Consider the following 20941-nt stretch of genomic DNA (forward strand, 5'->3'; position numbering starts at 1 on the left):
GTTCTATCCCAGTGTTTCCGTCGCACTTGTCTAAGTTACTTTTACACTTGGCATTCATCACCGCCTATCAGATACATATTTTACATATTTTCTAGTCACCGTCTCCCTCACTTTATGTAAGCTCCGTGAGGGCAGGGGTGTTCGTATTCATATTCATCTGCTTTCCCAGTGCTTAGAACAAACCCTCAAGTCATACGGATGGATATGCCTACTCTGTGTAAAATTGACTAATAAGGGACGCCCGAGTGGCTCAGTGATTGGGTGTCTGCTTCCGGCTCAGGGCGTGATCCTGGGATCCGGGATCGAGTCCCGCATTGGGCTCCTCGTAGGGAGCCTGCTTCTCCCTCTGTCTGTGTCTCTGCCTCTCTCTCTGCGTCTCTCATGAATAAATAAATAAAATATTTTTAAAATAATAAAATAAGAAAAAAAAAGGCATTGTAAACATACTGTGGCCATCGTGGTTTCTTATATTTTGATAGCCACTGGGATATCTTTCAGCCTTATTCTAACCACACACCCCCACCTCACACCCCACACACATCCACCATTAGCCTGCAGTGTTTTCATTGTCTGTGGGTCAGAATATCCCTTTGTTTATTGTTAGTTTTCTCATCTATGAAATGGGATTTTCCCTAGTTGACATCTGGCACCGTTCCTGCCAGAGGCCACCTTTCTGCATGAATAAGTCAGTTATGTGAATTAAGAGTCACCTTCTTCTAATGCTCATCAGGGCCTCAGTGAAGATTGTAAAGCTGCCCCAGGAAAACCACGTATCACTTCATGCCCCGATCATTTGCTGCGAATGTGTGGTTGTATAATCGATGTACTGCTTTTCCAAATAGGTGATTATTTTGAAGAAGAGAGTCTCACTGCTACCAAGAGCTTGGAAACTTTTGTTCGCACTGTGCTTTGCACAGGTTAACCCAAGGAGGGATGCACAGGGGAAATTCTCAGACAGGATTTTTTATGGTGGTTTCGTTTTGAAAGGTTCTCACATTGTCATCGTCTCCGTGTACTTCTCCCTCGCAGGATTTACATTAGCCAAGAGGTCACTGAGGCATGTGTTGTCATTTTCTGTTGTAGCCGTGTTAAAAGATAGAGCGATCGACCTCCATTTTCCAGTCTTGGGAGGAAGCCAATCTCTTTAGGAAAGAACCTTGCCCACAGCTTCATAGGCCTGGCAGCCTGCAAGAGGCCAAATTCTTCTAAATGGTCTCTGAGAGCAGGCTTTGAAATACTGTTAACTTGAAAGCACAAGTTTAGGTCAAGGGGTCCGTTTTGCTTAAAAGCTCCTAAATATTTTCTCCTCTTTCCCTGCAGTTGGTTTTTTGGGGTTAGTGTGTTTATAAAAACAATGACATGCTTTCATCCCTTTCTTTCCATCGCTTAAATTCCTCTATGACCTTAGATATAGATCACACCCTCACATTCTTAGCTACTGTGGGAATGAAGACTTGAAAGAAAAAAAAGGGAAATGGTATGTGAATGACTCTCATCTCTTTCCTCCCTTGGGAACACAAAGAGCCGCTTCTTCAAACACACACCTGGTCTTGAGGAAGCACAGTAGAAATCCTTAACGTTCGCCCATTTTCATTAGGATATATTCCAGACCCCATTGTGTGGATTCAGGAGCTGACTATCATCCGAACCCTAGACAGAAACACTCCTCCCTCTAAACCCTACACTCCTGCCCCCATATGGCCATCAGTTCTTTGTTTTGCTGTGGTGCCTCAGCCTAGAATGTCTCCCACCCACACACCACCTGCTTCTACCTATTGCACGTTGATGCAGCTTTCGAGGCTCACGTGCCGCCTCCTTTGGGAAACCTTCCCCTTGCTTCCCCCACTCAAAATTCTCCTCAGTGGACTTTGTTTTTCTTTCTAATAGAACCCATTTACAGCTAGTGATAATCTAAGTCTGTCTCCCCCATTAGACAACAGGCTTCTTGAAAAGAAGGATCTTGTTCTAGGTCCCTAGTGTATACATGGACTATGTGTTCAATAAATGTTTGTTGGATTGAATTGCATTTTCTGCATCTGAGTCCCCAGGATCAGGATTGCCCATCCTAACACTAGAGAGAAGCTCAGATCTATGCACTGCAACAGGGAGTTGGTGAAGCTGACCGCAGTGCTCCTTGTATCTGGCTTGTGAACCTCTTGGACAGTTACCAGCATTTCAAACATCCCATGTGCCAAAAAGGGGGATGTAGTGCAAAGAATGAAATAAATGAGACAGACATCCCAGCCTTCCGAGAGATAATCCATTAAGAACATACCTCTGTACCTATTTCTCCTTCACCCGGAGAATTTTCCCAGGTGAACCTCATGGTCTGTCCCCAAGCACTTTTTCAATATACCTCTGGGCAGTTGAGACAAGTGCTCATCCCCAAGCTGCCTTTCTTAATATATCAGTTTTGCAAAGTTTCAATGCATCTTTTTACCATACAGAGCAGTAGTTCTACTGCCTTCTGAAACGTGAAATTTTTCTTGGGCGAAACGTTTCAGTCCAGTTGAAGTGTCATACCCAGCACATAGGGTAAAAGATGCCCTGTATTGATCTTAAACAACAAAAGTAGGGAGTATATCAATTTAAGTAGTACATCAAGATATTTCTTAAATTCTTGCTGGAAAAAGCAGTAAACATGCCAAGATTCTACTGGGTTATTTAATAGTTAACAAAGGAAAGGAAATATATTCTATCCCTACTGACATCAGGCCAAGTGAGGGCTCATTTCCCAATCCGTTCTTCCTGTGAATGAGAAAACAAGATATCAAATTTGAGTTCATTTAAGATTCCACCCAGTTTAAGCCACCCAGTTTCATCCATACCCAGGAAGAAAAATATATTGACCTAACAGAGAAGGGAATTTGAAAGCATTTTAGTGCACTATTTGATGAAGGCTTTTAAATATAAGTTCAACAAAACAATGTTCTTATAGATTTTTTTTTTACTGAAAAAAATTTTTCCAGAGTTAATAAGTGTTGAAAAATACTTTGTCTTCATTATTTTGCCTAGTTGATGTATAGTTGCAGTTTTGGGGGGAGGAGGTAATATATATATCAACTTAATTTAATTAAGAAAATAATTCTGGATATGTAAATTCATCTGCACTTGTTTTTAGCCAATATATCTGAAAATCTAATTTATATGTTTTACCACAAAAGGAACACAGTGATAAGTGCACAGATGAAAAAAAATCATTTCAACGGGGTTTCATTACAGGCCTGATCTGAAATAGAAATTTAGTACAACACATCATTCCTATTTAAAGTAGCACTTGGGGCTTCAAACATCATGATTCAGACATCAAACAATTTTAAGAAATAAATATGCAACACATTTCAAGATGAACATCTAGTATTTACTCTTGGAAAGGGGTGCAGTGAGGGATGGGAAGGAAATAGGAACATCTTCCTGGTAAATACCAGTGCATGGATGGTTTTTTAGATAGTAGAGACCCCACATTCACATACAGACACACGTACACACACACACACACAATCTTGGGTGACTAATCACAATTTCATATGCAGAAGCTCAACATTAATAGAGCCATAGCCCAATTAAGCCATATCCTATTATTTATTTATATCTTCTATACCAAGGGAAAATTTGAAATCTTGATGTACTTACTATTCCCCAAAGTGCAATATACAGATGCATCAGAAACTACCAAACTTCCTGAAATAGTGAGTCCTTTGACAAACTACTTGAATTCAGAAGGAAACATCAGAAAGGCCCGTGACAATCAATATAAGAGAGCCATTAATGGGCCAAGAATGCTAAGAACACAGAGAAATGTAATGAGGGTATTAATACTGATCCCACTTGGAAGCTGTGCTGCGGCCATCAAAGTGACTGCAGTTGAGTTTCTTATACTCAGGTTTTCATTTGGACAGAGAGATCCAACTGACAGAGAGATGCCTGTGGTGCTCCGTCTTTTTGATATGAGTAAACATCTGATAGCCTGTCCACTGCCAACTTTTTCACCTCCTCCACCCCATACTCCCAGTGCCATTATTTTAATTGTTTTAGTCTGCACCCAAATAGTCTATTTAAAAATTGCCTGTGGGCAGGCGCCTGGTGGCTCAGTCAAACATCTGACTTTTGATTTCAGTGTCAGGTCCTGGTCCTGGAGTCCTGAGATCAAGCCCTACATCCTGCTCGCTGCTCAGCAGAAGTCTGCTTCTCCCTCTGCCCCTCACCCTGCTCATGTGCTCTCTCTCTCTCTCACTCAAATAAATAAAATCTTTAAAAATAAGTAAATAATTAAATAATAAAAAGTTAAAATTGCCTGTGGGGCACCCCATTGGTGGCTCAATCCGTTAGGCATCTGACTCTTGATTTCAGCTCAGGTCCTGATCTCAGGGTCATAAGATCAAGCCCCACCTTGGGCTCTGGGCTGAGCAGAAGTCTGCTGGAGATTCTCTCCCTCTGCCCATCCCCCCTGTGCATGTGTGCTCTCTCTCTCTCTCATAGATAGATAGATAAATAAATTACCTACATGTTTTCATAGGTTACCTAGCTATCATAGTGGAAAAGCAAAGCAAATTTAGATAACCTTTGCACAGAAGAAAAAAACAATTTCTTTGAAAAGAGATTATAGGTAGGCTTCGCTTTATATAGCACATGGAGTTTGGATGTTAAGGCTGAAGCCAAGGCAGTGGGATGCTGATGGGTTAATCAGAATGAACTAGAGTTTCCATCTATGAGTAGGAAAATCTTTTGACAATGCATAAGTGATTTTTCCCAGTAATGCGGTTAATGTTTTCAGAGTCGATCATTTCCACCACTGGCCGATAATAATGATCATTTAAAAGCATTAGCTCACGTGACCAGTGCCTCTTGCAATTCAGATTATGGCTTGACAGGAAACTGAAGCTCTCCATTCTAGTCCTTAAATTTCAGGGCAGAGGGTAAGAAGAGGCCATCTCAAGCTCAGGCACTGTGAGTGGCTGTGTGTACATTTTCCAAAGGAAAGTGGTAGCATCTGAGCCCTGTTATGTCAGCACAGTTCATTTTAGAGAGGTCAGCAGTAGAGGAAAGAACTAGGGGAAATTATCTGTAGGAAGGACGCGAGGGGTTGCTATCCCTTTGTGTTTGAATAGCTACTGCAAAACCATCCGAACATTATGCTCAGGTCTTCCAAGGTGGTCTTTTGTTTGTTCCTTTCCTCTACTCATTCAGACCTCTTGGAACTAAAATTAATTACAGTGTTGATCCCAAGCATCTAAAGTCAGTGTCTTGCCACCATGTCTGGCAGTATGATCTGAAATAGAAGGATAATAGCTTATAGTGAATTTTTTATCAAGGTCTGAAGCTGTGCTTCTGAAATTTAAGGTGCATTCAAAATTCCTTGACTCTTTTAAAAATGAAATTTCTGATTCAGTAAGTCTGGGGTGGGACCTGAGATCTTGCGTTTCCAGTAAGCTCCCAGGTGATACAAATATTGCGCTCCGAAGGACACACTCTGAGTAACAAAACTCTCGAAAACACCGAAGATCTGTCCCCATGGTAGGAAAATAGTAGATATCTCAGGATGGCCCATGCCATTCAGATAGCAGTGGTACAGCTCCTTCTGGAAAAGGTCTAAGTTATGAACCTGTCTATGTACTGAATACTCTTTTAGGTGCAGGTACAAGGTGAAATTCTCCATTGGGGACCACCCTACAAGCTCTTGCACCCATGTTTTGGGGGAGATGCTCTAATCAGTTGCCTCTCTGTAGTACTTAGTAGAGAACCACTTACGACAATAAATGGCAAAGGGGTTAGAGGAAGGGAATGGTCTCTAGTACTTTCTTAGTACTAATCCTTGTTGCTGTTGTTTGGCTGGGAAATTTCTATCTTAGATCTTGAGGTGCCCTTCTCCAAAAGATGATATATTAATAGTATATGTATGTATATGTATGTATGCGGTCGATATATTACTAGTATGTATATATTAATTGGAATATATGTAGTTAATAGAGTTCAGTCATTTAACATACATACATATAAATAGAAGATTAGATAGATAGATAGATAGATAGATAGATAGATAGATAGATAGATAGATGATAGATAGTTTGTGTATGGACAGTTGCTGCTCTTTGTCCAAGTGTGTGTGTGTGTGTGTGTGTGTGTGTATCTCCACCCAGCTAAATTTAAAGTGAAAAGATGTAGTCATTAGACTTACATAGTTTTATGTGTTTTACACAGTCTTGTAAATCTCTAGATTTTTAGGATTTCATCCATGTTAACTCTTGATTATAAAGAGCTAAGTAGACTAGGATGCTAATCTAGGCAAAAGATTGAAATTCCTAAAAAAAAAAAAAAAAAAGATTGAAATTCCTGAAACCTGTGGTAGCCTCCATCCCTTCCACTCAACCAGACCCATTTTTTTTACCTTTTGAAAGTAGGTGATTTCCACAGAATATTTCAGTCAAAAAGTACTAATATGAGCTACCAATGTTTCCTACTGTGGAGCATTTAGAGGAAACATTTTAAGTAACATACATTTCTCCTCCCTTCGTGTATGTATTCAGCAGCCGTTCGCTGTCCACTTAACGTGTATACGGCGTTGTCTGGATTCTCTGGGGAAAACAAGATAGATAAACCAAAATCCCTGCCCCCTTAGGAAAAAAAAAAAAAAGCTTGAAACAGCTGTTGGAAAGAAGCCGTAGCAGTGATTAAAACACCATGGTAAACGAGAAAGGAAAATTCACTATACAGTGTGTTAGGTCATGACCATCAGGGAAGGAGCTTTTATTTCATTCCTTGAAGCCTAATCATCAGGGGATAGCGGTGATCCATGCTGGGTGTTCCAGATGTGTGATTTATGAAACGTTTTAGTACGTGATACTCTGTGTGCTGCCAAAATTCTCTCTGTATTAAGCCCTAATTTTTAAAAGCTATGCTTGATTATTTGATTGTGTGCCGTTGCTTCTTACTGAGGCAACCAGCAGGAGGTGGGCCAGCACACCCATTGAGAATGTGAGCCCCAGAAGGGAAGGCCCCAGGTTTCAGTTCTGGCCTGACCATTGGCAGGCTGCCACACCGTGGGCAAGTTACTTAACCTCACCGTGCTCTCACTCGGCTATAAAATGCAGTTGATAATATCTACTCCAGGGGGTTTCTGTAAGGACTAAACACATATGTAAGAGGCACATGTAAAGTGCCTGCCAAATAGGGACCCCTCCACAAAGGGTAGCTACTGTTACTATGTTAACATATGTCATATAATAAGGTGCATAAGTGCTTTCTTCACTTTAATGAACCTCCTTTGTCAGGATTTAATATATCCAGGGTCCTTGAAAGTAGAGAGCATTTTTACCCAAAGCCTCAGCTTTGGAGAATTCTTCAATGTTGGGAACACCCCTGCTGGGGCAACGCTGGGTGGCCAGCATTGCCTTCCAGGCCTGGAAGATATTCTGCATGCACACAGTAGGACCCTTGTCTTAGAGTGAGGGCCCTGGAGTCTGGAGGAGAGTAAGATAAGGGGGAGATCTCCTAAGCCCTGCCCAAATGCAAGTGTGGCTTATGAGGGACAACTTGTCATCATACTGTCTGGCAGACGTGCAAGCCATTCTCTCAGGAGCTGAGCTAGGGAGATGAGGGTGGGCTAAAGGCAAGATTGGGATTTGAGTCCGGGACTGCAGAGGATAGTATTTGCTTTACAAACATAGGGCTGCAGTCAACTACATTAAGACACATTTATGCCACATGTCTTCCACAAATTGAAATGTGTGGGGTTTTCTTTTAAATTTCTGAGGAGAAATGCTGAATGTGAGCGTGTCAAGGCTATCTTGAATGGCATTTTTACTTGAGAACTCTTGTTAACAGCATTGAGGTTGGCCAGGAATTCATATCGGAAAATGAGGAGGACATTTGCTGCTCTTTGTCCAAGCATGTCAGAGTATAAGATGGTTTGTTAAACGGTGGCTTGGCCTTTGAATTCTCCTTTGGCCCCTTTCTCCTGCAAACAGTAACTTTTTAAAATAAATAGTGGGAATATTTTTAGTTTATGGTAGTAGTAATTTGATAATGACGAGTATGTGCTTGTGTGTGCACTTCTGTTTGTGTGCTTCTTGCGGCAAAACATCCTCCAGCTGTGGGCCTTCTCCTTCCCTGTATGTAAAGACAGTAAAAAAAAAAAAAAAAAAGCCATGGGAAAAGGGTAAAGAGAGCAGCAAAAAGGAACATTCTCTTTTGTGAAAAAGCCCGCCACTGGCTGGAGTTTTTTTTCCCCACTGTCTGGATTTTAAAGAAAAGTTGATGGATCTTTTTCTCTTGCCTATATGGATAGAACAAAGCACTGATCTTGAGGCAGAGGGGTCCTTCTCTAAGATGGAAATAAATGTTGTCCTTTTGCTGGGGCAGAAGATGTGATTTTCATATCTGATTTTAAGAAATGGTTGGTTATAGGAAAAGGGAGGAGAGGAGCAAACATCTCTCGTCTTACAGGTTAGTCTTTAAATTATACTGTTTTCATTTTGTCATGGGATACCCGGCTTTTAAGTCACTACTGAAGTCTGGGAGGCTGGGGTTTTGCATCTATTTTTATCCCTCACACTACCGTGGTTCAGAATAAGGTTGCTGGTTTCCTCGCAGGGCTCCAGTCCACACTCAGCCCTGAACTGGGGAGTGGGGGGGCTCGGGGGGTGGGGGGGGTGGTGTCGAATCAGCCTTCCCTTGATTGGGAGGAAGAAAGGTGCTGTGGAGAGAAATCCAGGCAAGATCACTCAGGGGAAGGGGACAGCAGCAGACGGTGGGAAGGCTGGACATTCAACAAGCTGAGTGTCGAGGCAGAGTGAGCCTCAGAAACAGCAGCTGCCCCTGTGCCAGAGCTGAGGACAGAGCAGGGAGGCCGGGCAGGGCGGTGTCTCTGGGACAGAGCAGGGGCAAGGACATGCATAACGAGGCACAGGCTCTTAGCTGGCTCTCCATGGCAGCATGAGCAAGTAACTAGGGTACTGGGCGATTGGCACATCAGCCTATCAGAATTCATGAGAGGTTATTTCTTAACTGAAATTCTAAAGAGTTAAAGGATGAATTTGGACAGTGATGGAATGGATGACATCATCAGTCAAGAATCCCCATTGGATATGGAGGGGAATTATAAAAAGGTAAGGGGTGGGGGAGAGCTCTTTTGTTTGTAAACAATTGGACCATTTTTCTAACTGGGAGAAAGATCACCCTTGAAGAGTGGCCAAATTCCACACTCAGTAGCCATTGCCATAACATATTCAGGAAAACTAAATGCACAGAAGTAGAGGCATTAAGTTAGAAGGGTTCTTCTTTCTGCTTTTCTTGGCTTGTACTCATTAATATATTATAACAGTAACTTGAAAAAAAAAACAGTAACTTGAATACGTATGTTGTTATTCTGAAGTTGAAACAATTCTATCATGCATTTAGTTGCTAGGCAGTCTTTTTATGTAAAAGAATAATTCAAAAAAACTTTTGACATATATTGCTAGTTTACCTGCAGTAAATTATTACTAGAAGGTTTAACCAGTCTTTTAATTTTTTTTTTGAAATACAGAATTTTATTTAGAAACTGTTTAAAGTAGGAAAAAACCCTGTCAAGAAAGACAAGGTGGAAAATGGGTTCCCAATAAAATGGAATCTTAGGGCAACAAAAGTCTAAAAGGCCACAAAAGAGAAATAGCACCACTGTTATTTGAACAATGGCTAGTTACATGCATTTTTTGGTAACCAGCCTTTTAAGTTTGACTTCTTTAACAATGAAAAATATAGTTTTACTAAGAGGAGGGTGAATGGGATTTTGAAAAATCGATAATTATCTGCTAATACTTTGCTAGCCTTTTCTTTAGAAAGACAGTAAATATATTTTTGGAATGTTTTATCTGGTAATTGTCGGTAATAACAGGCCCAAGTAAAAATAGCTTTAGTTATATGGGTGAGGTCATGAAATTAAACTACAAGTATATGCTTGTCTGTCCACAGAAGGCTAAACTTAACACAGTATGTCCTTCCCCCTTATTGTCCACAAGTCAAGTGTAGGTCACAACACAGTACAGTGTGAAGAATAAGGGTCCTTCCATCATGGACCTGGAGAATAAGACCTCTTTGCCTTCAGAGGCAAATATGGGTAAATGCTGCCTCTTTGAACAGCAAAACTTGCTGCTCGATTTTCAGTTTGATCAACGAGGTCATGAACTTTTTTCCCCCAGAGTAAGATCTAGAAAGTTCTATCATGATAGTTTCTTAAGTATAAAAACATGAAGTATGGCATTTTATATATTAAATACTAAATTGTGTGTGAGTGTGGGGATGTTTTAAGTATGTACTTTATTTCTTAGAGCAGTTGACAGTAGCTTATGCTCTTTTCTTCAGAACCCCAGACTTTAAAAGAGGTTTAAATGACCTGCCATGTTGCCCTATGCATTTTTCTTCCCTAGCGCTCCCCAAGAAGAGAAAGAGTGCCCAAGGTAGTAAGTGTGCAGAATACTAAAACTCTGACACCTCTCAGTTCCCCCCTCCTGCGAGAAGCAGGTGTGCAAAAGTGGCAGAGGACACTCAGCAATCATAGTGGGTCGCTTGCCAAGCCCTGTCAACCCGTTTCTCATGTAGAAAAGTGTAGGTCAGTTTGCACTTAGGAAAAATGAAAGACATACCATGGTCACTGCAGTAACAACAGAGTAATGACCACTGTAGTTTTTTTCCCTCCTTGGAAACTGAGAGAGCCCACATGCCTGGAATGAGCAAGCGATGATTTGCAGGCAACCTGATACAGCACTGACTAAAATGGCAAACATGTGAGGCTCAAGTGGCTTTAAAACATCACCAGCAACAAAACAGAGTTGCATTGTGTAATTCTTTATCGAACTAAGGCAGGAAAATGCCACCTGTGATTTCAGGAGAAACAGTATCTAATAGGTTAGTACAAAAGACCACTAGATGAAACTACTAGGTATGTAGGATACACAGAGATCAATCTGTATTTTTCAGGCCCCTAAACATGGGAACCAGTCTCTTGTCATTTCAGCTTTTTAACTATTTTTCCCAAGCAAAGGGCTTGCAAACTAAGGTACATGTTGGGTACTCTGAAGGCTTCATTATGTTTAAAAAAAAAAATAAAAAAACACTATTGGTCATTTCATCAAGAACTTCTAGTGAAGCAGAGCAACATATGCTTTCTTTAAAATACAAAGAATAGGAAAACAGTTACCTAGTATAGAAAAATCACTTTTCCTAATTCATATCTTCCTTTTCTACATTTTTCTCTCTAATGTTTTTGCTGTTTGGTTGACTGGGTAAAAAATTAATTAGATGCCATAAAGCAGTGGTCTGCAGGCTTTTTGGCTTGGCTCCATCAGCATAATGTTTCTGAGCCCATACACCTATTTTATTCATAAATTATACATATATAAATATACTGTAAATATATATTTTGTATGTATAAAACCTATACACCTATTTTATTCATAAATTATACATATATAGATATGCTGTAAATGTATATTTTGCATGTATAAAACCTATACACAAGTGGACATTTTTAAAACAAAATGTTTCTAAATATGAAAGTTTTAATAATTTCTTCTTTCACCTCCTGTCACTTTGAGGTCAGTTGTCAAAAACAGTTGGAAAATTGGTATCCTCCCGCCTAGGTACAATACAGTTTCCTCTGCCAGTCACACTAATAAATACCACATGTGTATAGGGATTATTTTGCAAGGTTGTTTTAAAGTCAGGCAAGCAGCCTTCAGGGGGAAAAGGTCACCTTCCCATGTCTAAAATTAGATTCCACCTTGGCAAAGGAAGGAAAAGAGTACACATCTGTTCCTATTCCTTGGGGGAGGCCCTGATGGTGAAAAAGATGTTTCATTAAGGACCTCTGGTTTATTCAGGAGTAGTCGAAAAATGGTCCTCAACAGAAAGCAGCTCTTAGTGTATGGGGAGGAAAGGCTGCCCTGTGGCAGGATCTCAGGTGTGTATGTTGGGCCATTACGCCCTGCCTCGCCCTGAGCAGCCTCTGACCTTCTGCTAAAGCCCCACACAGCCGACTGTCCTCAGGACCCCGGTTGCCACCCGGGGATCCCGATGCAGCCCGGGATCTCTGTCCCGATTCCTCAGCTGTCACCCCTAAGAGCCCCTTCACGTCCCTGGCATGGCGTGTGGGGCCAGAGCCACAGAAGGGGGCCTGGGCTTTGCCTCCACGAGCTTGCAGCCCCAGCGGGGAGGCACACAAATAAGCTGCCATGGGATCGATGCTGCCCGGAAGGATGTTCGGATCCAGCGTGCACCTGGGAGACGTGCGTGCAGCTTTGGCCGGCGCAGGACCCAGGCAAGAGCCCCTGTACGTTGAGGGGAGGCCAAGGAAGGAAAAGAAGAAAATTTCACCCAGAATGCCGCGAAAGGCTGGCCGCCACTTGGTCCCGGGGCAGAGCAAGCCCAGGACGCTGCTGTGTCCCCAGGCTGCTGCTTGCAGGAGCCGGAGCTGCAGACGGGCCGCGTATGGCCAGGGGAGGGAGAGGCCAGCTCGCTCGCTTTGTTTCTCCGAGGTGCTGTCTCTGGTGTCGTGCATCCAATTATGGTGAAAGATTGGGGAGGAGCCCGTGAAAAAAATTAAAAGGCTGGAAGGAACAATATTTAAAGTGAAGCCACAGCTGCGCCTCATGTTTTTTTTAAAAGGTGAATGGAAATGACTGCTTGAGATAAACTGCAATAAACAGGAAGACAGAATGCCAGCTGCCATTCCAGACAAGAGCTCTGCCCTCCCCACACAATTAGGAGGAAAAGCAGCCGTCGACCTCCATTAACCCTCCCGTCTTCCTGCCTGGAAGGGCTGGATATGCTTGAAGAACCCTGTCGAGCTCCTGAACCCTGGAGCCTAGCCTCACCTCGGCCACCGGGGACGATCGGTGCAGCTTTCTGGGCCACCGTCTCCTTTTCTTTCAAGGGAGGAATTGGCCTGGTTGGTCTCAGATGCTGTAAATATAAAAATATTAAAGCCTCTTGGCTCCTGGTTCAGAGTCCTTTCCATCCTGTCACCCTGTTAGCACACCTCCGTTGGCCAGCCTGGTCAGGGATGGGCTGTTGCAGGTTAGCTGGATTTTCTAGATAAACAGTACGGGAGTTACCTATCCGGGGTGGGGGTGGGGTATTTTTTTTGAGAGAGAGAATTCTTATATATGAGATGTAATTCCCATACCATAAAATTCGCCATTCCATACTGTACATTTTGATGGTTTTTAGTATATCCCTAAGTTTATGCAAACCCCTGCTAATCCCAGTACATTGTCATCACCCCCAGAAAGAAGCCCTGTACTCATTAGCAGTTACGCCTAGTTACCCCCTTCCCCCACAACCATTAATCTACTTTCTTTCTTCATAGATTTGCCTGTTCTGGACATTTCTGGCTCTTTTACCCTTTTCTGTACTCTTTTCACAAGCTTATCCCACCCCTCCCTTTAATGTTAACAACAGCTACCGTTGAATAAGTTTCTGTCTGGGCCAGGCACTGTGCCAGGCCCTTTCCATACAGTATTTCATTTAATCCTTAAAACAACTTATAAGATAGGTATTAGTATCCCCCCCCCCTTTTCTTTTCAGAAAAAGAAACTGAGGCTTAAAGCGTTTCTGCAGTTTGCACTAGTAAGCATCAGAGTCAAGATGTTAACTTGGATCTTCTTGACACCAAATGCCCTAAAGTCCCTGCCTCCTTCCTGGTCATGCCTGTGTCTGGTTCGCCCAGATCCTAAGTCCACCCTGACGTGGGAAATTGAGGACATCAGCTTCCTGGAAGTTGACGGAGGTTGCACTGTTTCATAACCATGCAGTAGGTCTTTTGAACCGTTGTGTTCTCACTGTGATACTGAATGACAGTGCTGGTTTTAAAGACTTCTAAAATGTCACCTGTTAGAAAGAGTTCCCAGACAACACTGCCCTGTGTTAAAAAGTAGTCTCTGTAGCCAATCACATGAGAACCAGAAAAAGCTCAAGATGCTTCCAGCAGGGGCGCCTGGGTAGCTCCGTCAGTTAAGTGTCTGCCTTCTGCTGAGGTCATCATCCCAGGGTCCTGGGATCGAGCCCCATGTTGGTCCCTGCTCAGCAGGGAGTCTATTTCTTTCCTTCTCCCTTTGCCCCTCACACGCACACTGTCTCAAATAAATGAATAAAATCTTTAAAAACAAAAACAAGATGTTCCCAGCAGTTCCTGTTTTGGATATACCACTCATAGGGGAGGAAAACTTTAGTTTCCAACTGTATCCCCTTAGGGCTTAATGTGAACCGCTTCCACTACGCAGTCTCTGTGGATTGCACCTGGGGCTCCTGTTACCTTCACCAGAGTTCCCATTCAGCCAGTAATTGGCTACTAAACTTCAGCCCTAGGTGTTATATACCTTTGTTCTGGTCCTTAACAATTAAGAGTAGTCAGGGATGTTAGGGACACTGCACAACAGCACCTGTGCCCACCTACTTCTGTTCATATTGCCCCCCCCCCCATAGCATGAAGAGAAGGAATGCAGTCAATAGGCAACACGTCCTTAGGGTTAACTAATTTTAAACAAAAATCTATACCCTCTGGACTGGCATCCCCACACTTTTAATGTCAGGCAGGTCTCTGAAATAGGTATCAGAAGACCCTGGGCCCTACAGTATCTTCCCCTCAGGTGCCCATCCTGGACTTTAGGTCTCCAAAGCCAGCTCTCTCATGAGTACTGATGCTGAGCAAGCCCAACCCTGGCCTCAACACTGCCCAACAGCTCAGCCTGACACCTAGTCCAGAGGATTTCTTTAGACAGATCGGTGCAAGGATGCAAAGATGAGAGATTTCAACAGCTTTTCAGGAAATCTTTCTGGACTGATTAGTTTAAGTGTCTGACATGGAAAATATCAGAAATACAAAAGGAAAAGAAAACGTCCAGAGAGTATCCATTTAGTAATACAATGGAAAGATACTAGGTTATTTAACTTCTATTTCCACTAAGAATTGAAAAGGTCTTCCCAGGGGTAAAATAAGATGCAAACATTTGAAAAAAAAAAAAAAAACCCTGCACAGTACTTTTAAGCACTTGACATCCAAAAGTGCACAATTTATTTTCTTATAGAATGATTTCATATTTTGATCTTGTGGCAAACCCATGGTTGTTTCAATAGAAAAATAACTAATATCAGCATACCTGGGTTTTCTTTTTTGTTTGTTTTTAAGAAAATGCAATTTGCCTAATGAACAAATAAGTTCTATACTTCTGGTTCCCAATGTTTAAAAGCCTCAGACTCCTCCACAATGGAATGCTGCCTGTAAATGTTAGAGTAAAGCTGTCTTCCTTACGAGCTGAGGAGAGAAATAAGAGTGACTTCTGTTTTCCTAAAGGAAGAGTGCTTTTCCACAGGGAGCTCCAGAATCCCAGATGCATTCCCTGGTGGATGCTGCTAATGGGGATGAGGCTGATATCACTAGGCAATAGATTGCACTGAAGCGAGGGCTTCATTAATTGCTTCAAAACAGGCATCCTGGCAAGGCCGGGTGGCTACAGATGAAATCCACCTGGATCCAGAGTGTGGCCATCCACATGGAACAGCTGTGTGCTCAGTTAGGGAAGAGCCGACTCTGTGTTCCATCTAGCTACTTGATCTGTTCAACTGCTTAAAGCCGGGCTTCTCAAAGTATCTGAACCAAGAGAGCATCAGCGGCATCTGGGAACTTGTGAAAAAAATGCATTTTCTCAGTTGCACCCCAGACCTTCTGAATGAGAAAAAATAGTCTGTGTTTTTACAAGCCCTTCAGATGATGTTCGTGCATAATCAAGTTTGAGAACTACCAGTGTAAAGAAATTTGTGACAGAGAGAGGGCCACTTGGTACGCGTGCCCAGCCTCTGCAATTCTCCACTTGGCATACTGGTGTTCCAGCAACCTCCTGGCATCCTGAGTTTCTTGATGGGCCATGGGGGATCAGCTTATGGAATAATGTGGCCCCAGTTCTTAAGAGGTTTTTCCTCAGTGGTGATTCACATGCACCCTAAAGTGTGTGAAGCACTGACCAGCAGCAGTTGAGCAGCACAGAAAGGAGGATGCCAGGAGAGCTATCTTCCAGGATCAGAAGCGAACTGAGTACTGAGAAGGTTAGCATTGTAAAAGCACATCCAATAATAAGGGGTTCCGTTCCCTGAAGCAAGTGGAACTGGGAAGGAGGGGGAAGGTCAATCCAGGAAAAGATGGAAGACGGGAAATTTGGGGGAAACAGTTTTTGTTCTCATCCCACAGCTGAATCCCATTCAGGCCAGGTTATTTCTGTCCCCAAGCTCACATCTGCGTTTATTCCCATAGACCGGTATGTCATTCACATCGGCCAGGTCCTATGATTTTTCTAGACCAAACTTCTTTACACGTCTTCCTCCTTTGGGAAGTTTAAGGAACTCCTTCCTTTTCATCAGACAGGCCCTTTCCGGCTACATGGGTTTCATCATCTCTGCAGGAGTCAGAAGGAAACATCTGTTTGCAGTGCCCTGAGTACCAGCTGGGTTTAAGTTTAGGGTGTTATTTCCCAAAGTGTGCTCCTGAGAGGCCCAGTGGCCCCACAGCTACCCCCACAAAAATACAGTGTTTTTAGAAATGCGCAAGATACTCCCCATCTCCCATTTACAAATGTATGTGCAGATTAGCGTGTGAAAGACTGGGTGGCCCCTGCTTCAGAGACCCGAGACACCATGATGCTTCTGGCAAGGTGAACTGGGCCAGAGAAGTTGAAGGCAGGGCCAGAGGAGGGGCCTTAGGAATGGTATTGTGTATAGGGGACCGTATGACCCCATCCTGAAGAACCCGTGGAAAGCACATGGGGACATACCAGATTTGGAAAGGGACAATATCTACTCAAGCAGAACAGTATGCTTTTTATTTCTTTTACCAAACACCCCTCTTTGTTCTTATCAAGCCTGGGGAATTGCAGCAGAACAGGGGGCAAGGTGGAAAGGGCTGAGCATCGGTGCTTAGGGTCTGACAGTGCTCAGTGGTCTGTGTTCTGAGATCGTGGCTCACATGGTAACCTCAGAAGCCATAGTGAGTCTTGTCTGCCTGGGCACAGGGGGTGGCAGTAGGGAATTCAGGGACAGGCGAGGACGAAAACTAACTGCCTGTGGCTAGACAATGGTGAATTTCTAAGCACATTTTTACTCTCCTCTTGGTCTTGAATAGGCTTGTTGTCTCACAGTGATGAGCCACTGTTCTTCAGTTGCCTGTTTGTTTTTTGCGAGTGGTTTTACCATGTTTTACCAGGGTAGTTCCTGGAGCCATTTTAGGAGTGGACGTAGCTCCACGTGCCATAAGGCCAGCCTGCAGTGTAGTTTGAAGTCTGCCTCCCCCTTTTCTTGTACACTTCCCTGTTCCTCACCCTGGGACACATTTGGGCTTTGGAGGTTGGAGGACATCATTGCCCTACAAGTGTAATTCTCTAGAAAACCAAAGAACTTTGAAACCACACCCACATACACACACACACACTACACATGTGGGCAACCGAAAGGAAAATAATTCCAGTTGTTGAATTTTTTTTAATTTTTTTTTATGATAGTCACAGAGAGAGAGAGAGAGAGAGAGAGAGAGAGAGAGAGGCAGAGACACAGGCAGAGGGAGAAGCAGGCTCCATGCACCGGGAGCCCGACATGGGACCCGATCCCGGGTCTCCAGGATTGCGCCCTGGGCCAAAGGCAGGCACCAAACCGCTGCGCCACCCAGGGATCCCCAGTTGTTGAATTTTAAGAGAAAAACTGTTTTACTAATCAGTTGAATCTGGTTACTTGAAATGTTAGGAATGGCATCTGTTCCAAAAGGAAGACTAAGCAGTGATGTCAAGGAGAGAAGATACTTGTTTTGTTAATATTTGCAGTCATGATTGGGCCTTGGTGTGTATATTTTCTCCTTTTCTGAAAACACATCACACCCATCTCTGGAAAGAAGTAGATCCATAATTCATAAGTCTCACATCATATCTCCAACATGGCGCCCACCGTTACTTGCCCGGACACCTCACTTATCAGCGTGGAAGGACAGAAAGATCTGGCACCAGGAGGATGGACTTGAATCCTAGGTCTTCTGTCTAACAGAAGGATAACCTTCCTTTACCCTCCAGTCCCTCATCTTCAAAGCAGGAATTGTTGGAGGATTAGCCATAATAGCTACCATTCATCACACATTTACATCACCACCACCACTGCTGCTAAGCAATTTCCATAAATTTCCTCATTTTCCTCCCAACATCCAGTGAGATCTTTTACCTCTGGCCTAGGAAGGGCTTTCCAAGCACAGAGCTTGTCAACAACACTTCAAAGAAAGCAAGCTACTGACTTAAGGATGTTAACACTTAGATTCAAACTCGAAAGGATGAATCTGCTTAGTATAAAAATTTCAAAACTTCCAATCTTTATAGAAAAGTAAAAGAAGTAATTCAGGGAAAAGCAAGTACAGTAACTAAAAAACTTAAGATCACTGATAATCAAAGACATTAACGTAAAAAGAATACCACTTTTTACCTATCAAAAACAAGAGCATTTTTTTAAGTGAAAATAGTGTTAGCCAGGATGTAGTGAAAGCCACACTCTTTTATGTTGCTGGTGGGCATATGTAAATTGGAACAGCTTTTCTTTGCAATGTGACGAAATGTGCCAAGAGCCTCAACAAATGTTCACACCCAGTTGATCTGGTAATTCCACTTCCAGGAACTTATCCGGAGGAAATAATCAGACACGTGGGCAGGGATTTATGTAAAAACGCTAACTTCTGTGTTATTTTTCATTGGATACACCCCAGATGACTAACAATAGAAGGTACTCCATAGGATAGAATGATGTACAACCATTAAAAATCGTGTTTCAAAAAATATTAAATGAGAGAAATTTTCAAGGAAAATAAAAAGTATGATCCCCGTTTTATAAAAAGGAAGAAATACATACACAAGATAAAAAACTAAAAAGAACTATCCTCCACAACCCAAAATGTTAACAGTGATCTGTGTCTAAGCAGTGGGATTATGGGTGTTTATGTTATTTACACTTTTCTAGATTTATTCATTTGGATACAGAGAGAGAGAAGGGGAGAAGTGTGAGAGATGGTGTATTATAAAACAATCCTCTTCAAGCTGGTCATGAAATATCCAAGTATAGAGAATTGTAATTAATGTCAACAGAAATATCTTTAAGGCTTTCTCCAATATCTCTAGCTCTAGTGCACCAAGTAAATCAGGAAAGATAGACTTAGAATCAAGGGCACGTTCGCACATTTATACCTGGAATAGGTATTTTCTTCAAATAAAACCTCTTCCAGGCTAATGTTGGACATATTGTTGAACGTTACTCATTAACACTCATGTTATCTGCTGATTTTATTTTTGGATATTCAATTTCACTCAACAGTTTTCTGACTAGAGAGATTGTTGGGTGAGAATCTCTTTTGTATTTTATATGAATTAAAAAACAGGTTCACTACCTACACTAAATCTGCATAGGAGATATTGGGATTTTGAAATGAACTTATAGATGTCAAATGATACCATATGGTTCTGTTTCGGCAGAGCCATCACAAGCACCAGCCCTGCATATTTGGGAGGGTGGGTCACTTTTTTTTTTTTTTTTTTTTTGGTGGGTCACTTTTATTAAGGTTTCCAGCAGCACCGTTGCAAGTGGTTAGTAAAATTAAAGGCCTTGTTGTTTCCCTTTACAACCTTACGGGTTTTTGAGGCTTAGTACTATGCTAACCCAGCAGACAATATATCAGCATGGCATCTGTAACTATATAAAAGCAATCTTTTACTTTGTGGCTGTATTGCGCACACACCCACACATGCACTGGAGCTCTTCAGTATGACACGGTTCCATTGGTACATGCCAATATGGAGAGCTATCCAAATAAACAGATACAGATAGAATCAGTTAAGTGTGAGAGTCGAAAGAATGCTGTGGTTTCCAAAGATGAAAAAATGCTAGGGAAAAGGAGAGTGGAGATGAGCTGTCCTTGAACTAGAAGTTCAAAGACCTATTAAAACTAATTATTTGACGCTGGAGCCTGGGATGCGTATTTTATACTTGATCTCAGCCAAAAGATCGAAAAGCTCTGGGGATGTGTGTTTTAAAGACTGCAGGAGATTCTGATGCAACCAGTTGAAGCCGGGCAACTGAGAACCATGATCTTAGCAGCACTACTGTCACGTATTTTACTCTGCTCTGGTTAATATGGTACCCACTAGCTACCTGTGGCTGTGGAGCTCTTGAACTGCAGCTGGTGTGACTGAGGAGTTGAACTTTTAATTAATTTTTAATCTAAATGCCAGTAGTCACATGTAGCTAATAACCTCCATGTTAGAGCAGCCTGAACTTACAATACACTGCCTTCACTTGGGGGTAAAGTGAGGCTGCTTTTGAGCCCACCCATCCCACAGATTGTGCATTTTGTCACTGACAGTGATGCTCAGATGATGGCTCAGAGCTTTCACATGCAGCTTCTGGGTACTGGTGGCAACAGATGTGGCTCCTATGGGGGAAATCACCGGCCATCTTGCCTTCCAGAGCCACAATCAATCATGTGAGCCTCATTTGGTAATATAATTTGCTCATCATCATCATCATCATCATCGACGTCAGCCCCCCCCCCCCCACCGCTGAGAACATCCAGAACATCCAGTGGTGCTTCTCCCATCCTTCATCATCCCATAGAACAGAAAACCAGGCTCTCATTTTAACCCCAGGGTTTCTAACTCATTATGTTTGTTTTTGTAGTTGTTTTATTTTTAACTAAGGAAATCATTTCTAATCTTCTCCCCTGTTGTTTAAAGGGTTTGAAAGTTCAGCATGGTGAGCTTTTATGGGACTTTTATGGGAAGCCAAGTGTTGTAAACATATCCAAATTATCACAGTAGTATAGCTTCCCACATCCTTTTGCTACGCACACCGACCTGACTTCCCTTCAAAATATGAAACAGATGGGCCCAATTAGAATTTTCCA

The 20941-nt window shown here is 42.4% G+C and overlaps 1 protein-coding gene across 5 annotated transcripts in view; it reads left to right on the top strand.

Annotated features, from left to right (window-relative positions):
- Positions 1 to 20941, top strand: part of SCHIP1 (schwannomin interacting protein 1) — a 122187-nt gene that overhangs the window by 71729 nt on the left and 29517 nt on the right. The window contains exon 1 of one of the 5 annotated variants that reach the window (XM_055307947.1): positions 8741 to 9104. The exons of the other annotated variants lie outside the window; for them this stretch is intronic. Coding sequence (XP_055163922.1) covers positions 9027 to 9104 — 78 coding nt within the window. The 5' untranslated portion in view covers positions 8741 to 9026. Of the gene's footprint in view, positions 1 to 8740; positions 9105 to 20941 lie in introns of those variants that run through there. 5 annotated transcript variants of the gene reach the window in all.

This window comes from Nyctereutes procyonoides, unplaced genomic scaffold, assembly GCF_905146905.1.
Source record: "Nyctereutes procyonoides isolate TBG_1078 unplaced genomic scaffold, NYPRO_anot_genome, whole genome shotgun sequence".
Taxonomy (NCBI): Eukaryota; Metazoa; Chordata; class Mammalia; order Carnivora; family Canidae; genus Nyctereutes; species Nyctereutes procyonoides.